The 24,938-nt window shown below is 45.0% G+C and overlaps 1 protein-coding gene across 1 annotated transcript in view; it reads right to left on the reverse strand.

Annotated features, from left to right (window-relative positions):
* Positions 1-24,938, reverse strand: part of LOC144494018 (regulating synaptic membrane exocytosis protein 1-like) — a gene marked incomplete at its 3' end in the record, with an annotated part of 567,179 nt that overhangs the window by 470,223 nt on the left and 72,018 nt on the right. The window contains exon 3 of the mRNA XM_078213592.1: positions 4,991-5,319. Coding sequence (XP_078069718.1) covers positions 4,991-5,319 — 329 coding nt within the window. The remainder of the gene's footprint in view (positions 1-4,990; positions 5,320-24,938) is intronic.

The following is a 24,938-nucleotide window of genomic DNA, read 5'->3' on the forward strand; positions in this document are numbered from 1 at the left end:
TGTTGGCCTATATCGCGAGGGGGATAGAATATAAAAGCAGGGATGTCTTGATGCACCTGTACAGGGCATTGGTGAGGCCGCAGCTGAAATACTGTGTGCAGTATTGGTCCCCTTATATGAGGAAGGATATATTGGCATTGGAGGGAGTGCAGAGAAGGTTCACCAGGTTGATACCGGAGATGAGGGGTTTGGATTATGAGGAGAGGCTGAGGAGATTGGGTTTGTACTCGTTGGAGTTTAGAAGGATGAGGGGGGATCTTATGGAGACTTATAAGATAATGCGGGGGCTGGATAGGGTGGAGGCGGAGAGATTCTTTCCACTTAGTAAGGAAGTTAAAACTAGAGGACACAGCCTCAAAATAAAGGGGGGTCGGTTCAGGACAGAGTTGAGGAGGAACTTCTTCTCCCAGAGGGTGGTGAATCTCTGGAATTCTCTGCCCACTGAGGTGGTGGAGGCTACCTCGCTGAATATGTTTAAAGTGCGGATGGATGGATTCCTGATCGGTAAGGGAATTAAGGGTTATGGGGATCAGACGGGTAAGTGGTACTGATCCACGTCAGATCAGCCATGATCTTATTGAATGGCGGGGCAGGCTCGAGGGGCTAAATGGCCTACTCCTGCTCCTATTTCTTATGTTCTTATAAGGTCCCCCATGGTCGGCTTATGATGAAAGTAAGGAGGTGTGGGATAGAGGGAAAGTTGGCCGATTGGATAGGTAACTGGCTATCTGATCGAAATTATGTGGAGATGCCGGCATTCGACTGGGGTAAGCACAGTAAGAAATCTCACAACACCAGGTTAAAGTCCAACAGGTTTATTTGGTAGCAAATACCATAAGCTTTCGGAGCACAGCTCCTTCGTCAGATGGAGTGGATATCTGTTCTCAAACAGTGCAAACAGACACAGAAATCAAATTACAGAATACTGATTAGAATGCAAATCTCTACAGCCAGCCAGGTCTTAAATGTACAGACAATGTGGGTGGAGGGAGCATTCAACACAGGTTAAAGAGATGTGTATTGTCTCCAGACAGAACAGCTAGTGAAATTCTGCAAGTCCAGGAGGCAAGCTGTGGGGGTTATTGATAATGTGACATAAATCCAACATCCCGGTTTAGGCCGTCCTCATGTGTGCGGAACTTGGCTATCAGTTTCTGCTCAGCGACTCTGCGCTGTCGTGTGTCGTGAAGGTCGTTCTCCAAGGCCGCCTTGGAGAACGACCTTCACGACACACGACAGCGCAGAATCGCTGAGCAGAAACTGATAGCCAAGTTCCGCACACATGAGGACGGCCTAAACCGGGATGTTGGATTTATGTCACATTATCAATAACCCCCACAGCTTGCCTCCTGGACTTGCAGAATTTCACTAGCTGTTCTGTCTGGAGACAATACACATCTCTTTAACCTGTGTTGAATGCTCCCTCCACCCACATTGTCTGTACATTTAAGACCTGGCTGGCTGTAGAGATTTGCATTCTAATCAGTATTCTGTAATTTGATTTCTGTGTCTGTTTGCACTGTTTGAGAACAGATATCCACTCCATCTGACGAAGGAGCTGTGCTCCGAAAGCTTATGGTATTTGCTACCAAATAAACCTGTTGGACTTTAACCTGGTGTTGTGAGACTTCTTACTATATCTGATCGAAGACAGAGGGTGGTGGTGGATGGAAAATTTTCGGACTGGAGGCAGGTTGCTAGCGGAGTGCCACAGGGATCAGTGCTTGGTCCTCTGCTCTTTGTGATTTTTATTAATGACTTAGAGGAGGGGGCTGAAGGGTGGATCAGTAAATTTGCTGATGACACCAAGATTGGTGGAGTCGTGGATGAGGTGGAGGGCTGTTGTAGGCTGCAAAGAGACATAGATAGGATGCAAAACTGGGCTGAAAAATGGCAAATGGAGTTTAACACTGATAAATGTGCGGTGATTCATTTTGGTAGGACTAATTTAAATGTGGATTACAGGGTCAAAGGTAGGGTTCTGAAGACTGTGGAGGAACAGCGAGATCTTGGGGTCCATATCCACAGATCTCTAAAGGTTGCCACTCAAGTGGATAGAGCTGTGAAGAAGGCCTATAGTGTGTTAGCTTTTATTAACAGGGGGTTGGAGTTTAAAAGCCGTGGGGTTATGCTGCAACTGTACAGGACCTTGGTGAGACCACATTTGGAATATTGAGTGCAGTTCTGGTCACCTCACTCTAAGAAGGATGTGGAAGCGCTGGAAAGAATGCAGAGGAGATTTACCAGGATGCTGCCTGGTTTGGAGGGTAGGTCTTATGAGGAAAGGTTGCGGGATTGAGGGCTGTTCTCTCTGGAGCGGAGGAGGCTGAGGGGAGACTTAATAGAGGTTTATAAAATGATGAAGGGGATAGATAGAGTGAACGTTCAAAGACTATTTCCTCGGGTGGATGGAGCTATTATAAGGGGCATAACTATAGGGTTCATGGTGGGAGATATAGGAAGGATATCAGAGGTAGGTTCTTCATGCAGAGAGTGGTTGGGGTGTGGAATGGACTGCCTGCAGTGATAGTGGAGTCAGACACTTTAGGAACATTTAAGCAGTTATTGGATAGGCACATGGAGCACACCAGGATGATAGGGAGTGGGATAGATTGATCTTGGTTTCAGATAAAGCTCGGCACAACATCGTGGGCCGAAGGGCCTGTTCTGTGCTGTACTGTTCTATGTTCTATGTTCTAACTCCACCAGGCTCATAAGGCACGATCTGCCTTTGACAAAGCCATGCTGAGTATTCTTGAGCACGCCCATAAATGCCCATAAATCTTGTCCCTCAGGATCTTCTCCATCAGCTTACCAACCACTCAGGTTAGACTCACCGGTCGGCAATTTCCTGGGCTATCTCTATTCCCCTTCTTGAAAATAGGAACCACATCCGCAATCCTCCAATCCTCCGGCACCTCTCCCGTCTCCATCGACGACGCAAAGATCATCGCCAGAGGCTCTGCAATCTCTTCCCTTGCCTCCCACAGTAACCTGGGGTATATCCCATCCGGACCCGGCGACTTATCTATCTTGATGCCATTCAAAGATTCCAGCACAACCTCTTTGTTAAAGTCCACATACTCAATCTTTTCAGTCCACCGCAAGCCCACAGTACATCCATCCATGTCCTTCTCCTCTGAAAACCGAGGCAAAATACTCATTGAGCACCTCTGCCATTTCTACTGGTTCCGTAAAGATTTTCCCACCTTCACCTTTTATAGGCCCTATTCCTTCACGTCTCATCCTTTTACTCTTCACATATTTATAGAACGCCTTAGGGTTTTCCTTAATTCTACCTGCCAAGGCCTTCTCATGACCCCTTCTGGCTCTCCTAATTTCCTTCTTTAGTCCCTTCCTACAAGCCGTATACTCATCTAGATCCCTATCTTCGCCAAGCTCTCTGAACCTTTTGTACGCTTTCCTTTTCTTCTCGACTAGGTCCCGCACAGCTTTCGTGCACCACGGTTCCTTTAACCTACCAACTCCTCCCTGTCTGCTCGGAACATTGTCCTGTAGAACCCTAGACAGGCATTCCTTGAAAAACTGCCACCTCTCTTCAGTAGATTTCCCCGAGAATACCTCCTTCCAATTTACTCCTCTAATTTGCTGCCTTATGTCTTCATATTTCCCCTTACTCCATATAAACGCTTTCCTAGCTTGCCTGATCCTCTCTTTTTCCAATGCAAGCATAAAGGAGATAGAGTTATGATCGCTATCCCCAAGATGCTCTCCCACTGACAGATCTGACACCTGCCCAGGCTCATTGGTCAGTATCAGATCAAGTACAGCCTCTCCTCTTGTCGGCTTGTCCACATGCTGTGTCAGGAAACCCTCCTGAACACACCTAACGAACTCCTCACTATCCAATCCCCTTACCCTCGGGATATTCCAATCTATGTTTGGGAAATTAAAGTCTCCCATCACAACAACTCTGCTAATATTGCAACTCTCCAGGATCTGTTTCCCTATCTGCTCCTCCACCTCCCTGTCACTATTGGGCGGCCTATAGAAAACTCCCAGCAAAGTGATCGACCCCTTCCCACTCCGAACTTCCACCCACAGAGACTCTGTGGACAATCCCTCCACAGCATACACCTTCTCTACAGCTGTGACACTATCCCTGATCAGCAGTGCCACTCCACCCCCTCTCTTGCCTCCCTCCCTGTCCTTCCTGAAACATCTGAATCCCGGCACCTGTAGTATCCAGTCCTGTCCCTGAGACATCCAAGTCTCCGTAATGGCCACCACATCACACTTCCAGGCATCAATCCACGCTCTGAGCTCATCCCCTTTATTCACTATACTCCTGGCATTAAAGTAAACACATCTCAATCCTTTGGTCTGAGCTCTCCCCTTCTCTATCCCCCGTCCATCCTCCCTCTTGCACCATCTATAACCCTTCTCTGTTTGCGAGCTAACTCCCTCGCTCCCAGTCACCTCGTCTCGATCCCCTCCCCCCCAGTCACCTCGTCTCGATCCCCTCCCCCCCAACCTATCTAGTTTAAACTCTCCCCAGTAGCCTTAGCCAACCTTCCCGCCAGGATATTGGTCCCCCTGGGATTCAAGTGCCACCCGTTTTTTGTGTACAGGTCACACCTGCCCCTAAAGAGGTCCCAATGGTCCAGGAACCTGAATCCCTGCCCCCTGCACCAGTCCCTCTGCCACACATTCATCCTCCGCCTCACTATATATGAAGTCAAACACTATAAACTGAGTCATAAATAGTATAATTTATTTTTGAAAGCCCATATTTGCAGGAGTTCAAGTCATGTTCCTCTTAGCAAATGGTCTAAAATCTTCATAAAGGTGAAGACATTTTGGTTGTAATGAAGGGCAAAGAAGAAAGTGGAAGTTAAAAACATATTTTAAGGACTATCAATTTGACAGAGAGACAAAGGTTTGAAACATCTCACCAGTTGCAACATTTAAAACTGATTCGGTATTATACAAGCATAAAGAGAAGTAGGTTTTCGAGTGTTCAAATTACCTGTCCCTCGGAGGTTCACTCTTCGATCTTGCTGAAGATTGCTTTTGTTCAAAACCCATTTCTTGCCGAGTTAGTTCAGACACCCGAGTCTTGTCAGATGGTGTCGTCTCGTGTGTTTCTACTGCCGTACTTAAAGGAGTCTGGGATCGTGAACGCTCTTGCAGCCTTGCTTTCTTTTCCCTGGGTGCATCAAAACCAGCCCCTGTCGCCGTGTCACTCAGTGTTCCATCCTGATTGGGCAGCTGTGATGTCCCACTTCCAAAGAACCATGCTCCTGATTTTGTGAGAATTTCTTGTTGTTTACGACATGAATTGCATACCCACATTACCTGGTCAAAGACAAAGAAAGAAATTAATTCACCTGCCTCCGATTCTTCAATCCAAAATCTTCAATGTCTGCTTGTCTTTTTACATAACAAAATATCGTAACTCTAAATCTGCATGCAAGTCTCGTTGTCAGGTTCAATTTGAGTTTTTGTTAACATAATGGTGATCCATGTATTATTTTAATCACATCTTTCACAACTCAAAATGATTACAAAAGATTACAAAAGATCATGTGATTTTTTTTCATTCAAGTATTTGAGCAAAAGTAGCTATTGATGACAACAGAATATTTGGCTAAGTTCAGTTCTTGGCTCACTGTGAAGTCTAAGTGGACACCAGTTTCATTTCTGGTCTGCCTGTAGTAGCTGGTTTCAACTGCAGCAGCAATTAGGGAGCTCCAGTTCACCTCAACCCCCTGGCTTGGGGAGTAGTTAAAACAAAAGGCCTTTGTTAAAATAAAGTTGGAGAGTAGTTAAAACAAAAGAACAAGACCTGCCATAAACAGCACATTTGTGGATCTTGCATGAGAACAGAATCATGTTCAGCAATGATTCACTATTCACTTGATTAGCTTGGTAACACTTCCTGCTTATGATGCTTACACACTAAAGGACTGGTGCTGGTAAGACACTAGACAGCTCAAACACACACAGAGACATTCAAGAGGTTAAAAAGTGGCAAAATCCACATGTAAAGCTGAGGACAACAGGCTGATAATTTAAAGATTTATATTCAGTTGTGAGGGCTGGGCAATGTGGCTCTTCTACCAACAAAATTAAAATGACACCTCTCCCTTAAATACATTCCATTGATGATGATGTGGCTGTGGACTCCGAAAGCTAGTGCCAAATAAATGTGTTGGACTTTAACCTGGTGTTGTGAGACTTCTTACTGGACTTGAATAATTCCATAAACTGAATATGACCCAGGTAAAAGTCAATGGTGAGTGCAATATATGCTGGAATTACTCAACCCAATAGAAATCAGCAACTTCCCTCCAACTAAATGATGTGGTATGGCTGGATGATCTCGCTCAGGTTAGAATTGAATTGGCAAGTCACTGATCTGTTTCACTCTGCAGGAACTGTTTTATTATTAGTTACCATTGGTTAATACATCAAATGTTAACATTCCTTCAGCAGCATGAATTGAAATTGTAAACAGTTCACCATTAGTGTCAGGCCATCCATAATCTAAATTAATATCCCAAGTCTTATGAGAGTAAACTGAAAACACTCAGTAAAGAAAAACCTACATTTATATAGTGCCTTCCGTAAATCTCAAAGTGCTTTAAAGCTCATAAGTATTTTTGTATTATTACTGTTGTGATGTTGGAAAGACAACAACCAAGTTGCACCCAGCAAACTCACACAAGCAGCCAACGTGACAATGATCAGTTAAGCTATTTTATGGTGAAATGAGAAATATTGGCAGGGACAATAACTTCAGCAGTTGATTAGCATCAAGCTGAGAGCACCAAGTGCCTTGGTTCAATATCCCATCTGAAACATAGCACTGCTGACAGCACAGCTTTCCCTCAGAACTGTATTGGAGTGTTCGAATCCTGCAAATCATGCTTGACAAATCTACTGGAATTCTTTGAGGATGTAACTTGTAGAGTTGATGAAGGGGAGCCAGTCGATGTGGCTTATTTGGACCTTCAGAAGGCTTTTGACAAAGTCCCACATAAAAGACTAGCATGGAAAATAAAGTATGTGGGATTGGGGGTAGTGTATTGAGATGGATAGAAAAATGGTTGGCAGACAGAAAAAAAGAGTAGAAATAAATGGGTCTCTTTCCAAATGGCAGGCAGTGACGAGTGAGGTACCACAGCAATCAATGCTGGGATCTCAGCTATTCCCAGCAAAGGGGTAAATTACCCCTTTGTGTCCAAAGATACGTAGATTAGCGGCATTAGCCCTAGTAAATGGTTTGGCCATAGAAGACAGAGGGTAGCAATAGAGGGGTGCTTCTCTGAATGGAAGGCTGTGACGAGCGGTGTTCCACAGGGATCAGTTCTGGGACCTTTGTTGTCCGCAGTATATATAAATGATTTGAACAAAGAACAAAGAAAATTACAGCACAGGAACAGGCCCTTCAGCCCTCCAAGCTTGCACCGACCATATTGCCCGACTGAACTAAAACCCTCTACCCTTCCGGGGACCATATCCCTCTATTCCCATTCTATTCATGTATTTGTCAAGACGCCCCTTAAAAGTCACTACCGTGTCCGCTTCCACGACCTCCCCGGCAACGAGTTCCAGGCACCCACTACTCTCTGTGCAAAAAATCTGCCTTGTACATCTCCTTTAAACCTTGCCCCTCGCACTTTAAACCTGTGCCCCCTCGTAATTGACTCTTCCACCCTGGGAAAAAGCTTCTGACTATCCGCAATGTCCATGCTTCTCATAATCTTGTAGACTTCCATCAGGTCACCTCTCAACTTCCATCGTTCCAATGGGAACAAACCAAGTTTCTCCAACTTCTCCTCATAGCTAATGCCCTCCATACCAGGCAACATCCTGGTAAATCTTTTCTGTACCCTCTCCAAAGCCTCCACATCCTTCTGGTAGTGGTGACCAGAATTGGACACTATATTCCAAGTGTGGCCTAACTAAGGTTCTATTAAGCTGCAACATTTCCCAGGATTTCCAAAATCCCGGGATCTTGGGTTCATGTCACACTATCTGTAACCCCCACAGCTTGCCTGGACTTGCAGAATCTCCCTGGCTGTCCTGTCTGGAGACAATACACATCTCTTTAACCTGTGCTTAATGCTCTCTCCACTCACATTGTTTGTACCTTGAAGACTTGATTATCTGTAAAGACTGCATTCCAATCATTATTCTGTAAATTGAGTTTGTGTCTCTGTGTGCCCTGTTTGTGAGCAGATCTCCACTCCACCTGACGTAGGGGCAGTGCTCCGAAAGCTAGTGGCATTTGCTACCAAATAAACCTGTTGGACTTTAACCTGGTGTTATTAAACTTCTTACTGTGTTTACCCCAGTCCAACGCCGGCATCTCCACATCATGACCTCCCCTGGAGCCAGTGAGGATACAAAGATTTCTCTCAAGGCACCAAAGACATAGGTAAGAGAGGGGACGGGGATTTAAAACAGGAATTCAGGGAGCTAGGGTGGAAGCTGAGAGCCAGGACAAAACAGATTGTCATCTCTGGTGTATTGCCGGTGCCACGGGATAACAGGTTGAGGAACCGGGAGAGAGTGCAGTTAAACACATGGATGCAGGGATGGTGTAGGAGGGAGGGTTTCAGCTATGTGGATAATTGGAACACTTTCTGGGGAAGGTGGGACCTGTACCAACAGGACGGGGTGCACCTGAACCAGAGGGGCACCAATATCCTGGGAGGGAAATTTGCTTCAGCTCTTCGGGGGGGTTTAAACTAATTTGTCAGGGGGATGGGAAAAGGAGTTGTAGTCCGGAGGTCAGTGAGTGTAGTGAGGTACTGGGAAGGGTATCATGGTCAAAGGTGGGTACCAGCAGACAAGAAGGTGGGTTGAAATGTGTCTACTTCAATGCAAGGAGCATCCGAAATAAGGTAGGTGAACTTGGGGTGTGGATTGGCACTTGGGACTACGATGTTGTGGCCATTACGGAGACATGGGTAGAACAAGGACAGGAATGGTTGTTGGAAGTTCCGGGGTATAGATGTTTCAGTAAGTGTAGGGTAGCTGGTAAAAGAGGTGGAGGAGTGGCACTGTTAATCAAGGAGAGTGTAACGGCTGCAGAAAGGCATTTCGAAGGGGATCTGCCTACAGAGGTAATATGGGCTGAGGTTAGGAATAGGAAAGGAGCGGTCACGTTGTTAGGAGTTTACTATAGGCCCCCAAATAGTAATAGAGATGTGGAGCAAGAAATTGCTAAGCAGATTATGGATAGGTGTGGAGGTCACAGGGTAGTTGTCATGGGGGACTTTAACTTTCCAAATATTGATTGGAGCCTTTATAGGTCGAAGAGTTCGGATGGGGCAGTTTTTGTGCAGTGTGTGCAGGAGGGGTTCCTGACACAATATGTGGATAAGCCGACAAGAGGTGGGGCCACATTGGATTTGGTAATGGGAAATGAACCGGGCCAAGTGTTGGATTTGGTTGTGGGAGAGCACTTTGGAGATAGTGACCACAATTCGGTGTCTTTTGTTATTGCAATGGAGAGGGAGAGGGCCATGCGGCAGGGCATAGTTTACAATTGGGGGAGAGGTAATTATGATGCAATCAGGCGGGAATTAGGAAGCATAGGATGAGAACAAAAATTGTCAGGCAAAGGCACTAATGAAAAGTGGAACTTTTTCAAGGAACCAATACTGCGTGTCCTTAGAAAACCATAGAACCATAGAAATTACAGCTCAGAAACAGGCCTTTTGGCCCTTCTTGTCTGTGCCGAACCATTTTATGCCTAGTCCCACTGACCTGCTCTTGGACCATATCCCTCCACACCCCTCTCATCCATGAACCCGTCCAGGTTTTTCTTAAATGTTAAAAGTGACCATTTGTGACCAAAGTGGTAGCATTTACCACTTTATCCGGCAGCTCATTCCACACTCCCACCACTCTCTGTGTGAAGAAGCCCCCCCTAATATTCCCTTTAAACTTTTCTCCTTTCACCCTTAACCCATGCCCTCTGGTTTTTTTCTCCCCGAGCCTCAGCGGAAAAAGCCTGCTTGCATTCACTCTATCTATACCCATCAAAATCTTATACACCTCTATCAAATCTCCCCTCAATCTTCTACGCTCCAGGGAATAAAGTCCCAACCTATTCAATCTCTCTCTGTAACTCAGCTTCTCAAGTCCCGGCAACATCCTTGTGAACCTTCTCTGCACTCTTTCAATCTTATTTACATCCTTCCTGTAACTAGGTGACCAAAACTGTACACAATACTCCAAATTCGGCCTCACCAATGCCTTATATAACCTTACCATAACACTCCAACTTTTATACTCGATACTCCGATTTATAAAGGCCAATGTACCAAAGGCACTCTTTACCTGTGACGTCACTTTTAGGGAATTCTGTACCTGTATTCCCAGATCCCTCTGTTCAACTGCACTCTTCAGAGTCCTACCATTTACCCTGTACATTCTTCTTTGGTTTGTCCTTCCAAAGTGCAATATCTCACACTTGTCTGCGTTAAATTCCATTTGCCATTTTTCAGCCCATTTTTCTAGTTGGTCCAAATCCCTCTGCAAGCTTTGAAAACCTTCCTCACTGTCCACTCCACCTCCAATCTTTGTATCATCAGCAAACCTGCTGATCCAATTTACCACATTATCATCCAGATCATTGATATAGATGACAAACAACAATGGACCCAACACCGATCCCTGCGGCACACCACTAGTCACAGGCCTCCACTCAGAGAAGCAATCCTCCACAACCACTCTCTGGCTTCTTCCATTGATGTGGAGATGCCGGCGTTGGACTGGGGTAAACACAGTAAGAAGTTTAACAACACCAGGTTAAAGTCCAACAGGTTTATTTGGTAGCAAAAGCCACACAAGCTTTCGGAGCTCTAAGTTAGAGCTCCGAAAGCTTGTGTGGCTTTTGCTACCAAATAAACCTGTTGGACTTTAACCTGGTGTTGTTAAACGTCTTACTGTGTTCTTCCATTGAGCCAGTGTCTTATCCAATTTACTACCTCCCCATGTATACCCAGCGACTGAACCTTCCTAACTAACCTCCCATGAGGGACCTTGTCAAAGGCCTTGCTGAAATCCAGGTAGACAACATCCACCGCCTTCCCTTCACCCACTTTCCTGGTAACCTCCTCGAAAAACTCTAATAGATTGGTCAAACATGACCTACCACGCACAAAGCCATGTTGACTCTCCCTAATAAGTCCCTGTCTATCCAAATATTTGTAGATCCTATCCCTTATCACACCTTCCAATAACTTGCCCACCACCGACGTCAAACTTACTGGCCGATAATTTCCCGGATATCATTGATAGGTATGTCCCTGCCAGGCAGAGAGGAAATGGCCGAGTGAGGGAACCATGGTTCACAAAAGAGGTGGAATGTCTTGTCAAGAGGAAGAAGGAAGCATATGTAAGTTTGAGAAAACAAGGAGGGTTACAAGTTGGCAAGAAATGAGCTGAAAAAGGGGCTTAGGAGAGCTAGGAGGGGGCATGAGAAGTCCTTGGTGGGTCGGATCAAGGAAAACCCCAAGGCTTTTTACTCTTATGTGAGGAATAAAAGAATGACTAGGGTGAGGTTGGGGCCGGTCAAGGACGGCAGTGGGAATTTGTGCATGGAGTCAGAAGAGATAGGAGAGGTGATGAATGAATACTTTTCTTCAGTGTTCACCAAGGAGAGGGGCCATGTTTTTGAGGAAAAGAGGGTGTCACAGGCTGATAGACTGGAGGAAGTAGATGTTCGGAGGGAAGATGTACTAGCAATTTTGAATAAACTGAAAGTTGATAAGTCCCCTGGGCCTGATGAAATATATCCTAGGATTCTTTGGGAGGCAAGGGATGAGTTGGCAGAGCCTTTGGCATTGATCTTTGCGTCCTCACTGTCCACGGGGGTGGTGCCAGAGGACTGGAGAGTGGCGAATGTGGTTCCTCTGTTTAAGAAAGGGAATAGAAATGACCCGGGTAATTATAGGCCGGTTAGTCTTACTTCGGTGGTCGGTAAGTTGATGGAAAAGGTCCTCAGGGATAGGATTTACGACCATTTAGAAAGATGCAGTCATAGAACATAGAACATAGAACATTACAGCGCAGAACAGGCCCTTCGGCCCACGATGTTGCACCGACCAGTTAAAAAAAAACTGTGACCCTCCAACCTAAACCAATTTCTTTTCGTCCATGAACCTATCTACGGATCTCTTAAACGCCCCCAAACTAGGCGCATTTACTACTGATGCTGGCAGGGCATTCCAATCCCTCACCACCCTCTGGGTAAAGAACCTACCCCTGACATCGGTTCTATAACTACCCCCCCTCAATTTAAAGCCATGCAGGTACAACAGGTGATCAAGAAGGCAAATGGGATGTTGGCCTATATTGCGAGGGGGATAGAATATAAAAGCAGGGATGTCTTGATGCACCTGTACAGGGCATTGGTGAGGCCGCAGCTGGAATACTGTGTACAGTATTGGTCCCCTTATATGAGGAAGGATATATTGGCATTGGAGGGAGTGCAGAGAAGGTTCACCAGGTTGATACCGGAGATGAGGGGTTTGGATTATGAGGAGAGGCTGAGGAGATTGGGTTTGTACTCGTTGGAGTTGAGAAGGATGAGGGGGGATCTTATGGAGACTTATAAGATAATGCGGGGGCTGGATAGGGTGGAGGCGGAGAGATTCTTTCCACTTAGTAAGGAAGTTAAAACTAGAGGACACAGCCTCAAAATAAAGGGGGGTCGGTTTAAGACAGAGTTGAGGAGGAACTTCTTCTCCCAGAGGGTGGTGAATCTCTGGAATTCTCTGCCCACTGAGGTGGTGGAGGCTACCTCGCTGAATATGTTTAAAGTGCGGATGGATGGATTCCTGATCGGTAAGGGAATTAAGGGTTATGGGGATCAGGCGGGTAAGTGGTACTGATCCACGTCAGATCAGCCATGATCTTATTGAATGGCGGGGCAGGCTCGAGGGGCTAGATGGCCTACTCCTGCTCCTATTTCTTATGTTCTTATGTTCTTATGCAGCTTAATCCGGGATAGTCAGCACGGATTTGTGAAGGGCAAGTCTTGCCTCACAAATTTGATAGAATTGTTTGAGGAGGTAATTAAGTATGTAGATGAAGGAAGTGCAGTTGATGTCATATACATGGATTTTTAGTAAGGCGTTTGATAAAGTCCCCCATGGTTGGCTTATGAAGAAAGTAAGGATGTGTGGGATAGAGGGAAGTTTGGCCGATTGGATACGTAACTGGCTATCTAACAGAAGACAGAGGGTGGTGGTGGATGGAAAATTATCGGACTGGAAACCGGTTACCAGCAGAGTGCCACAGGGATCAGTGCTTGGTCCTCTGCTATTTGTCATTTTTATAAATGACTTGGAGGAGGGGGCTGAAGGGTGGATCAGTAAATTTGCTGATGACACCAAGATTGGTGGGGTAGTGGATGAGGTGGAGAGCTGTTGTAGGCTGCAAAGAGATATAGATAGGATGCAGAGCTGGGCTGAAAAATGCAAATGGAGTTTAACCCTGACAAATGCGAGGTGATTCATTTTGGTAGGACAAATTTAAGTGTGGATTACAGGGTCAAAGGTAGGGTTCTGAAGAATGTGGAGGAACAGAGAGATCTTGGGGTTCATATCCATAGATCTCTGAAGGTTGCCACTCAAGTGGATAGAGCCGTGAAGAAGGTCTATAGTGTGTTGGCGTTCATTAACAGGGGGTTTGAGTTTAAGAGCCGTGGGGTTATGCTGCAACTGTACAGGACCTTGGTGAGACCACATTTGGAATATTGTGTGCAGTTCTGGTCACCTCACTATAAGAAGGATGTGGAGACACTGGAAAGAGTGCAAAGGAGATTTACCAGGATGCTGCCTGGTTTGGAGGGTAGGTCTTATGAGGAAAGGTTGAGGGAACTTGGGCTTTTCTCTTTGGAGCGGAGGAGGTTGAGAGGAGACTTGATAGAGGTTTATAAGATGATGAGGGGGATAGATAGAGTGAACGTTCAAAGACTATTTCCTCGGGTGAATGGAGCGGTAACTAGGGGGCATAACTATAGGGTTCATGGTGGGAGATATAGGAAGGATGTCCGAGGTAGGTTTTTTTACTCAGAGTGGTTGGGGTGTGGAATGGACTGCCTGCAGGGATCGTGGAGTCAGAAACTTTAGGAACATTTAAGAAGCTATTGGATAGGCACATGGAGTACTTCAGGATGATAGGGAGGAAATAGCTTGATCTGGGTTTCAGACAAAGCTCGGCACAACAACGTGGGCCGAAGGACCTGTTCTGTGCTGTACTGTTCTATGTTCTATGTTCTTTTAAGGCCCCAGCAATTTCCTCTCTTGCCCCTCTCAGTATTCTGGGGTATATCCCATCAGGCCCTGGGGACTTGTCTACCTTAACGTTTCTCAAGAATCCCAATACCTCCTCCTTTTTGATCTCAACATGAGTCAAACTGTCTACACATCCTTTCCCAGACTCATCATCCACCAAGTCCTTCTCTTTGGTGAATACTGACGCAAAGTACTCATTTAATACCTCGCCCATTTCCTCTGGCTCCACGCACAGATTCGCTCCCTTGTCCTTGAGTGGGCCAACCCTCTCCCTGGCTACTCTCTTGCTCTTTACATTTGTATAAAAAGCCTTGGGATTTTCCTTAATCCTGCTGGCCAATGCTTTTTCGTGACCCCTTTTAGCCCTCCTTACTCCTTGCTTAAGTTTCTTTCTTTGGAGGAAAATGTAGCTGGTCTGATTAGTAAGTTCGCAGACGACACACAAATTGGTGGAGTTGCGGATAGTGAAGAGGATTCTCAGAGGATACAGCAAGACATAGTCTGGTTGGAGAGTTGGGTGGAGAAATGGCAGATGGAGTTTAATCCGTACAAGTGTGAGATAATGCATTTTGGAAGGTCCAATGCATGTAGGAATTATACAGTAAATGGTAGCACCCTTCAGAGTATTGACAGGCAGAGAGGTCTGGGTGGACATGTCCACCAATCACTGAAAGTGGCAACGCAGGTGAATAAGGTAGTCAAGGAGGCATATGGCATGCTTGTCTTCATTGGTCGGGGCATTGAGTATAAAAATTCGCAGGTCATGCTGCAGCCGTACAGAACCTTAATTAGGCCTAATTTGGAATATTGTGTACAATTCTGATCACCACACTGCCAGGAGGATGTGGATGCTTTGGAGAGGGTACAGAAGAGGTTTACCAGGATGTTGCCTGGTCTGGAGGGTATTAGCTATGAGGAGAGGTTGGATAAACTTGGTTTGTTCTCACTGGAACGACGGAGGTTGAGGGGGTGACCTGATAGAGGTTTACAAAATTATGAGTGGCATGGACAGAGTGGATAGTCAGATGCTCTTTCCTCGGGTCGAAAAATCAAGTACTAGGGAACGTAGTTTAAGGTGCGTGGGGAAAAGTTGAGAGGAGATGTGCGAGGCAGGTTTTTTTACACAGAGGGTGATGAATGTCTGAACACGCTGTCCGGGGAGGTGGTGGGAGCAGGTACAATAGCGGCATTTCAGGGGCAACTAGACGAATACATGAATAGGATGGGAATGAAAGGATACGGACTCGCTAAGCGCACACGGTTTTAGTTAAGGATGGCATCATGATTGACGCCAGCTTGGAGGGCCGAAGGGCCTGTTCCTGAGCTGTACTTTTCTTTGTTACTTTATTTCTTTGTTTGTAAATGCATGGGGTTATGGGGATAGTGTTCTTTCAGAGAGTTGCTGCAGACCTAATGGGCCAAATGGCCTCCTTCTGCACTGTAAGGATTCTATGGTTCTATGGTTGATTCTACATTCTGGCAGCATCTGTGAAGTTCATATGACTCTTCCTCAGTCACGGTAGCACAGTGGTTAGCACTGCTGCTTCACAGCTCCAGGGACCTGGGTTCGATTCCTGGCTTGGGTCACTGTCTGTGTGGAGTTTGCACATTCTCCTCGTGTCTGCGTGGGTTTCCTCCGGGTACTCCGGTTTCCTCCCACAGTCCAAAGATGTGCGGGTTAGGTTGATTGGCCATGCTAAAATTGCCCTTAGTGTCCTGAGATGCGTAGGTTAGAGGGATTAGTGGGTAAAATATGTAGGGATATGGGGGTAGGGCCTGGGTGGAATTGTGGTCGGTGCAGACTCGATGGGCCGAATGGCCTCTTTCTGTACTGTAGGGATTCATAGAGGGATGGAGTTGGTGGTATAGATTGAAAATGTCAGCTCAATACTTAGCTGGAGGAAATTTCTGCTCATCCAATACGAAGTGTTGGATAATTCAGAGACAGTGCATAAAATTATGAGGGATATACATAGAATAGATAGGAAGAAACTTTTCCCCCTAGCATCCATAACATTCAAGGCTGGTAAATGGGATCAGGTAGGTAGGTTAGGTGTTTCTCACGTGTTGTTGCAGACTCGATGTGCTGAAGGGTCTCCTCTCCACTGTGTGATTCTGTGATTCTTAGGAAAGGGGTCAATAACAAGGGGGGCATAGCATAGATTTAAGGTCAGGGCAGGAAATTTAGAAGGAATTTGAGGAAAAATGTTTTCATTCAGAAGGTGATGGGAATCTGGAACTCACTGCCTAAAAGTGTGGTAAAAAGAACAATACAGCACAGGAACAGGCCCTTCGGCCCTCCAAGCCTGCACCGATCATGTGTTCCTAACTAGACCATTTGTTTGTATCCCTCTATTCCCAGTCTGTTCATGTGGCTATCTAGATAAGTCTTAAATGATCCTCGTGTGTCTGCCTCAACCACCTTGCTTGGTAGTGCATTCCAGACCCCCACCACCCTCTGTGTAAAATACGTCCCCCGCATATCTGTATTGAACCTTGCCCCCCTTACCTTGAACTTGTGACCCCTTGTGTTTGTCATTTCTGACCTGGGAAAAAGCTTCCAACTGTTCACCCTATCTATGCCCTTCATAATTTTAGAAACTTCTGTTAGGTCGCCCCTCAACCTCCGTCTTTCCAGGGAGAACAACCCTAGTTTACTCAATCTCACCTCATAGCTAATACCCTCCATACCAGGCAACATCCTGGTAAACCTTTTCTGCACTCTCTCCAAAGCTTCCACGTCCTTCTGGTAGTGTGGTGACCAGAACTGGACGCAGTATTCTAAATGTGGCCTAACCAAAGTTCTATATAACTGCAGCATCATCTGCCAACTTTTATACTCTATGCCCCATCCAATAAAGGCAAGCATGCCATATGCCTTCTTCACCATCTTTTCCACCTGTCCTGCCACCTTTAAGGATCTGTGGACTTGCACACCCAGACCCCTCTGTGTGTCTATACTCCTGATGGTTCTGCCATTTATTGTATAGCTCTCCCCGCATTAGATCTACCAAAATGCATCACTTCGCATTTATCTGGATTAAATTCCATCTGCCATTTCTCCGCCCAATTTTCCAGCCTATCTATATCCTGCTGTATTCTCTGACAATGTTCATCACTACCTGCAACTCCAGCAATCTTTGTGTCGTCCACAAACTTACTAATCAGACCAGCTACATCAACCTCCAAATCATTTATATATATCACAAACAGCAGAGGTCCCAGTACAGAGCCCTGTGGAACACCACTAGTCACAGACCTCCAATCAGAAAAAGACCCCTCCACTGGCCAAGCCAGTTCTGTACCCATCTAGCTAGTTCACCTTTGATCCCGTGAGATTTAACCTTTTGCACCAGCTTGCCATGAGGGACCTTTGTCAAATGCTTTACTAAAATCCATGTAGATGACATCCACGGCCCTTCCCTCGTCAATCATTTTTGTCACCTCCTCAAAAAACTCACCCAAATTTGTGAGGCATGACCTCCCTCGTACAAAACCATGTTGTCTATCGCTAATGAGACTATTCAGTTCTAAATGTGTATCGATCCTATCTCTAAGACTCTTCTCCAACAATTTCCCTACCACGGACGTCAAGCTCACTGGCCTATAATTACCCGGGTTATCCTTGCTACCCTTCTTAAATAACGGGACCACATTTGCTATCCTCCAATCCTCTGGGACCTCACCTGTGTCCAATGAAGAAACAAAGATTTCTGTTAGAAGCCCAGCAATTTCTTTGGTAGAGACAGGAAGCCCCACAACATTTTAGAAGCATTTAGATGAGCACTTGAAACGCCATAGCATACAAGGCTACGGACCAAGTGCTAGAAAATAGGATTACAACACACACGGGTGGGGTTATGATCCAAGTGAATAACCGAACACTTCCCCACATTATACTCCATCTGCAATCTTGTTGCCCACGCACTTAAGCTGCCCATGTCCATTTGCAACCACTTTGTGTCCTCTTTACAGCTCACATTAACCTGAGCTAATGACAAAAATCTGAGCTCCGCGTGAACGCACCCATTGATTATGTTAATATTATTCTTCAGCATTCTCACCAATCACTATATACCCAGGATGTTTCTGAATTAATGACTGTACTTCAGTGCAAAGCCCACAGAAAAGTAGCAAGTTTCAGTTCCACTTAACATTTTATGTCTTTTTCAATGCATTCCCCTTGGCATTACAAATCTTTACTTTTTCAGTAATGCCAATCTCCAGGGACCCGGGTTAGATTCCCGGCTTTGGTCACTGCCTGTGTGGAGTTTGCACATTCTCCCCGTGTCTGCATGGGTTTCTTCCAGGTGTTCCGGTTTCCTCCCACAGTTCAAAGATGTGCGGGTTAAGGTTGATTGACCATGCTAAAGTTGATTCTGGTGTCGGGGCATCAGCAGAGTAAATGTGTTATGGGAATAGGGCCTGGGTGGGATTATGGTCGGTACAGACTCGATGGGCCGAATGGCTTCCTTCTGTACTGTAGGGATTCTATGATTCTTATAACTGTTGTTATTCTGACCTATGAAGGTTAGATCACAGTAGTGTAGGTTTCAAATGTTATATATTTATTAAAATCAACATTAACCCATGGTTGCTGTTCAAGATTTGAACAAAACGTAAAAACAAAATATAAAGTCATTTACCCAAAATTTCTCTGTGGATTGTTTGCAGCTTTAATCGGGCAGATTTCACTGCAATAGGGCATTGGGCTATTGCAGAGTGTGGTACACGGAGTTTTGTAAAAGGAATGCTTCGTAAACAGTATGCTACAGTCCAGAATTTAGTGCAAGTACAGTCTCTCCGATGACTATTCCTTAAACTGAAATTTATTTAACATTTACAATTGAAGTTTATAAATGAAACTACAAACTAGTTAAGCTACCTAGTTATCAGAAACTGTCAGTTAACTGAGTCAGCTGGATGTGTGTACCACAGAAAGGAATTTGGTGAAAGTGGGAACTTGATGCCAAGGTGAAGGAAGTCTACTTTTCATTTTTTTTTACTTCAAGTAGCTGGTCAGTGTTTTCCTTGGTATTTTGCTTCCCGGTGTAATGGTTCAATTTCAGTGCTTGCAGTTGATTGGCAAGTTATTGACAATTATTACATTATTAAGTTTTGTCATTATGAGCCCTAAATAACTGCAGCTGGTAAATACAGCAACTTCATAACATTCAATGCATGACAATGGCAAGGCAGTCACTAAGTTGTCACTTCACAAAGCTCTAGGTGGGGGCAGACACTTTCCTGAATTGTGGATCTACTTGTCACCTGAAGTTGCGATGGCATTTATGCATTCACACACCATTAGCTTCATTGTTATTTTGACAGCAACATTCTTTTGATTCCTTTTAGATAAATCCAAATCAATGCAGAATACTGCAACTCTCATTCAAGTTGATCCATTTTAGATGAAGTAAAACAAGATAATCAGCAGTGATTGATTAGCTTTACTAATTAGCAAAATCCAAACTAACTGCCAGTTTTCAAAGTCACTGCCAGTCTGAAACTGAAGATCCCTTCAGATAATATCTGAGGCTGGAGTAAACAGCAGTTATAGAAGAATGAATTAAAAGGAAATAAATGGCTTCCAACCAAAGAGAAGGAATAATTGTCTCAGTTACTTTCAACCCAACCCCAGTACAAAAAATAATGAAGCATGAACACAGATTTGCAACATTCATATTCACACTTATTAACATATTTCTGGCATTGTAACTTATCTTTTTATTTTCAAATTTTAAATTTTCTCCTTACCCCATCATGAAAAACGTGAGCTCCCTCTTCACAACACACTTACGAAGTTGTTAGAGTCAAAGGCCATTCAGACAAATAGATTCCTGATCTCTGATCAGGCTGTTAGCTAGCTATCAGTCACGATGTACACTGACAGATTTTTCTGAAGTGATTTTCTTTCCAATATATCCTCAATACAGAAATGTATTCTCTCTTCTTCTGGGGAGGCTGATATTAGGAATTCTCAACTTGACTTCAAGAAATAAACTTAATCCTCCTCAGAAGATAAGTTCTATTATTTAAGGTAGAAATTGTATCCCTGACTAGCAATATCAATAACAGAAGCTAATTTAAAGTTAATTAACATAAATATTGCCATCCAGCATTTTTGCTCAGTCAGCAATCACAGTTTTCTCATTACACATTAAGGTGGCAAAATTGCTCTTCTTGTGAGCACTTGAAATCTGCAGCACAATCAAAGGGTATCTGCACCCACAGTACACGACACAAATAATTACATCCACACTTATACTCACACAGCAACTCCAAATAATACCATAATTTAACCTTTCATCCTCATGATTCAAAGTGACTCGTTCAGCAGTAACAATTCTGTTGAATTAAAAGTCAATTCAAAAACATTCAGCATAAACTGGCCCTCAGACACAAAGAAAAGATTCATTTCTGAGAGCTTGACATACACCCAACGACCTGAGCTTGATTGCAATTATTCGGACTCAGTCCAAACTAATCCAAACTCAGTGTAACAATCCACAGATGTCAGGCTACCAACAAAAATGCTCTGCTGAGGATTAAGAGAATCTAATTTGGCTTTAAACTTTTGCATGAAGCATCATCCAAATGCAGCACAATGAACAATGAAAACATTTTCACAAATCCTTATCCCTGGAGGATTATTAAATGCTTTTTCCCAAGCTGATCTGTGTAATATAAAATGCACCATTATTAGAAAAAAGCAAATGAAAAGCACTGAGGCTTAGAAGTTTATGTTAAACTGCATTTGCGTACAGTCTCTTGGTGAATTAATTTAATGAGGAGCTTACACATATAGATCAGAAAGGTTCCACAATTGACCCTTGTGCTGTGTGTCACTTAGGGCAGTAATGTGAACATGAAGTCATCGCATCATAGAATTATCCAGTCATAAAGCGCAGAAAAGGACCTTTGGCCCATCGAGTCTGAACCAAAAATAACTCCCACTTTCCTGCACTGTCACATATCCTTGAAAGTTATGATATTTCAAGTGCTCATCCAAATAACTTTTAAATGTTGTAAGGCTTCTGGCCTTCACAACCTTGATGCCGGTGTTGGACTGGGGTAAACACAGTAAGAAGTCTCACAACACCAGGTTAAAGTCCAACAGGTTTATTTGGTAGCACAAGCCACGAGCTTTCAGAGCGCTGCTCCTTCATCAGGTAAGTGGGATTTCAGTTCACAAACAGGGCATATAAAGACACAAACTCAATTTATAAAATAATGGTTGGAATGCGTATCTTTGCAGGTAATCAAGTCTTAAGGATACAGATAATGTGAGTGGAGCGAGGGTTAAGCACAGGTTAGAGAGATGTGTATTGTCTCCAGCCAGGACAGTTAGTGAGATTTTGCAAGCCCAGGCAAGTCGTGGAGGTTACAGATAGTGTGACATGAACCCAAGATCCCGGTTGAGGCCGTCCTCATGTGTGCAGAACTTGGCGATCAGTCTCTGTTCAGCGACTCAGAGTTGTCGTGTGTCGTGAAGGCCGCCTTGGAGAACGCTTACCCGAAGATCAGAAGCCGAATAGCCGCGACCGCTGAAGTGCTCCCCAACAGGAAGAGAACATTCTTGCCTGGTGATTGTCGAGCGGTGTTCATTCATCCGTTGTCATAGCGTCTGCATGGTCTCCCCAATATTCCATGCCTCGGGACATCCTTTCCTGCAGTGTATCAGGTAGACAACGTTGGCCGAGTTGCAAGTGTGTGTACCGTGTACCTGGTGGATGGTGTTCTCATGTGAGATGATGGCATCCGTGTCGATGATCCGGCACGTCTTGCAGAGGTTGCTGTGGCAGTGGCAGGCATGGAATTTAACGCAGACAAGTGTGAGATATTGCACTTTGGAAGGACAAACCAAAGTAGAACGTACAGGGTAAATGGTAGGACTCTGAAGAGTGCAGTTGAACAGAGGGATCTGGGAATACAGGTACAGAATTCCCTAAAAGTGACGTCACAGGTGGATAGGGTCGTAAAGAGTGCCTTTGGTACATTGGCCTTTATAAATCGGAGTATCGAGTATAAAAGTTGGAGTGTTATGGTAAGGTGATTGGTATAAGGCATTGGTGAGGCCGAATTTGGAGTATTGTGTACAGTTTTGGTCACCTAGTTACAGGAAGGATGTAAATAAGATTGAAAGAGTGCAGAGAAGGTTCACAAGGATGTTGCCGGGACTTGAGAAGCTGAGTTACAGAGAGAGATTGAATAGGTTGGGACTTTATTCCCTGGAGCGTAGAAGATTGAGGGGAGATTTGATAGAGGTGTATAAGATTTTGATGGGTATAGATAGAGTGAATGCAAGCAGGCTTTTTCCGCTGAGGCTAGGGGAGAAAAAAACCCGAGGGCATGGGTTAAGGGTGAAAGGAGAAAAGTTTAAAGGGAATATTAGGGGGGGCTTCTTCACGCAGAGAGTGGTGGGAGTGTGGAATGAGCTGCCGGATAAAGTGGTAAATGCTTTTAACATTTAAGAAAAACTTGGACGGGTTCATGGATGAGAGGGGTGTGGAGGGATATGGTCCAAGTGCAGGTCAGTGGGACTAGGCATAAAATGGTTCGGCACAGACAAGAAGGGCCAAAAGGCCTGTTTCTGAGCTGTAATTTTCTATGGTTCTATGGTTGTGTGGTGTCGTGGTCACTGTTCTCCTGAGGACAGCCGGGATCTTGGGTTCATGTCACACTATCTGCAACCCCCACGACTTGCCTGGGCTTGCAAAATCTCACTAACTGTCCTGGTCAGAGACAATACACATGTCTTTAACCTGTGCTGAACCCTCTCTCCACTCACATTGTCTGTACCTTTAAGACTTGATTACCTGCAAAGACTCGCATTCCAACCATTATTTTGTAAATTGAGTTTGTGTCTATATATGCCCTGTTTGTGAACTGAAGTCCCACTCACCTGATGAAGGAACAGTGCTCCGAAAGCTAGTGGCTTGCGCTACCAAATAAACCTGTTGGACTTTAACCTAGTGTTGTGAGACTTCACAACCTTACCAGGCAGTGCATTCCAGATTCCCATACCCCTCTGAGTGAAAAGGCTTTTTCTCAAATCCCCTCTGAATCTTCTGCCCCTTACCCTGAAACTAAGCCCCCTCGTGATGGACCCCACAACAGCTGCTTAGTACTCACATCATCCATACCCCTCATAATCTTATACACCTCAATCATGTCCTCCCCTTGGGCTTCTCAGCTCTAAAGAAAACAATCCAAGCCTATCTAATCTCTCTTTCTTGCTCAAATGCTCCATCCCAAACACCATCCTGGCAAATCCCCTCTGTGCCCCCTCGAGTACAATCACATCCTTCCTATAGTGGGATTATCAGAACTGCACACAGTATGCCAGCTGTGGCATAACCCACATGGGAGACTTATTAAGAAGGTTAATGCACATGGGATACAGGGTGATCTGACAAGGTGGATACATAATTTGCTTCACGGTAGGAGAGAGGGTGGTGATAGACAGCTGCTTTAGTGACTGGAGGCCAGTGACTAGTGGCGTACCACAGGGATCCGTGCTGGGCCCCCTATTGTTCGTCATTTATATGAATGACATAGATGACTATGGTGGTGAATGACATAGATGACTATGTGGTGGTGGGGGGGGGGGGGGAGAGAGAGAGAGAGAGAGAGAGGCGGTTAGGATCAGTAAGTTAGCCGAGACACAAAGATTGGCCGGGTGGTTAACAGTGAGGTTGAGTGTCTTGGGTTATAGGAAGATATAGACAAGATGGTCAAATGGGCAGATAAGTGGCAGATGGAATTTAACCCTGAAAAGTGAGAGGTGATGCACTTTGGAAGGAGTAATTTGACAAGGAAGTATATATGAAAGGTCTGACACTGGGATGTTCTGGGATGCGTTTGTCCATAGATCTCTGAAGGCAGAAAGGCAGGTTAATAGGGTGGTGAAAAAGACGTATGGCACACTCAATGGCCTTTATCAATTGGGGTATAGAGATATGGGTGTAGAGATATGGGGGTAGGGCCTGGGTGGGATTGTGGTCGGTGCAGACTCGATGGGCCGAATGGCCTCTTTCTGTACTGTAGGGTTTCTATGATTTCTATAGATTACAAAAGCAGAGAGGTCATGATGGAGTTGTATAGAACTTTGATGAAGCCACAGCTGGAGTACTGTGTGCAGTTCTGGTTGCCACATTATAGGAAGGACATGAATGCACTGAAGGGGGTACAGAGGTGATTCACCAGGATGCTGCCTGGGATGGAACATTTAAGTTATGAAAAGAGGTTGGATAAGCTTGGGTTGTTTTCATTGGAGCAGGAAGACTGAGGGGCGACCTGATTGGGAGAAGGGCGGCACGGTAGCACAGTGGTTAGCACTGCTGCTTCACAGCTCCAGGGACCTGGGTTCGATTCCTGGCTTGGGTCACTGTCTGTGTGGAGTTTGCACATTCTCCTCGTGTCTGCGTGGGTTTCCTCCGGGTGCTCCGGTTTCCTCCCACAGTCCAAAGATGTGCGGGTTAGGTTGATTGGCCGTGCTAAAATTGCCCCTTAGTGTCTTGAGATGGGTAGGTTAGAGGGATTAGCAGGTAAATATATGGGGGTAGGGCCTGGGTGGGATTGTGGTCGGTGTAGACTCGATGGGCCGAATGGCCTCTTTCTACACTGTAGGGTTTCTATGATTCTATGATT

Source organism: Mustelus asterias, chromosome 5, assembly GCF_964213995.1.
Source record: "Mustelus asterias chromosome 5, sMusAst1.hap1.1, whole genome shotgun sequence".
Classification (NCBI taxonomy): Eukaryota; Metazoa; Chordata; class Chondrichthyes; order Carcharhiniformes; family Triakidae; genus Mustelus; species Mustelus asterias.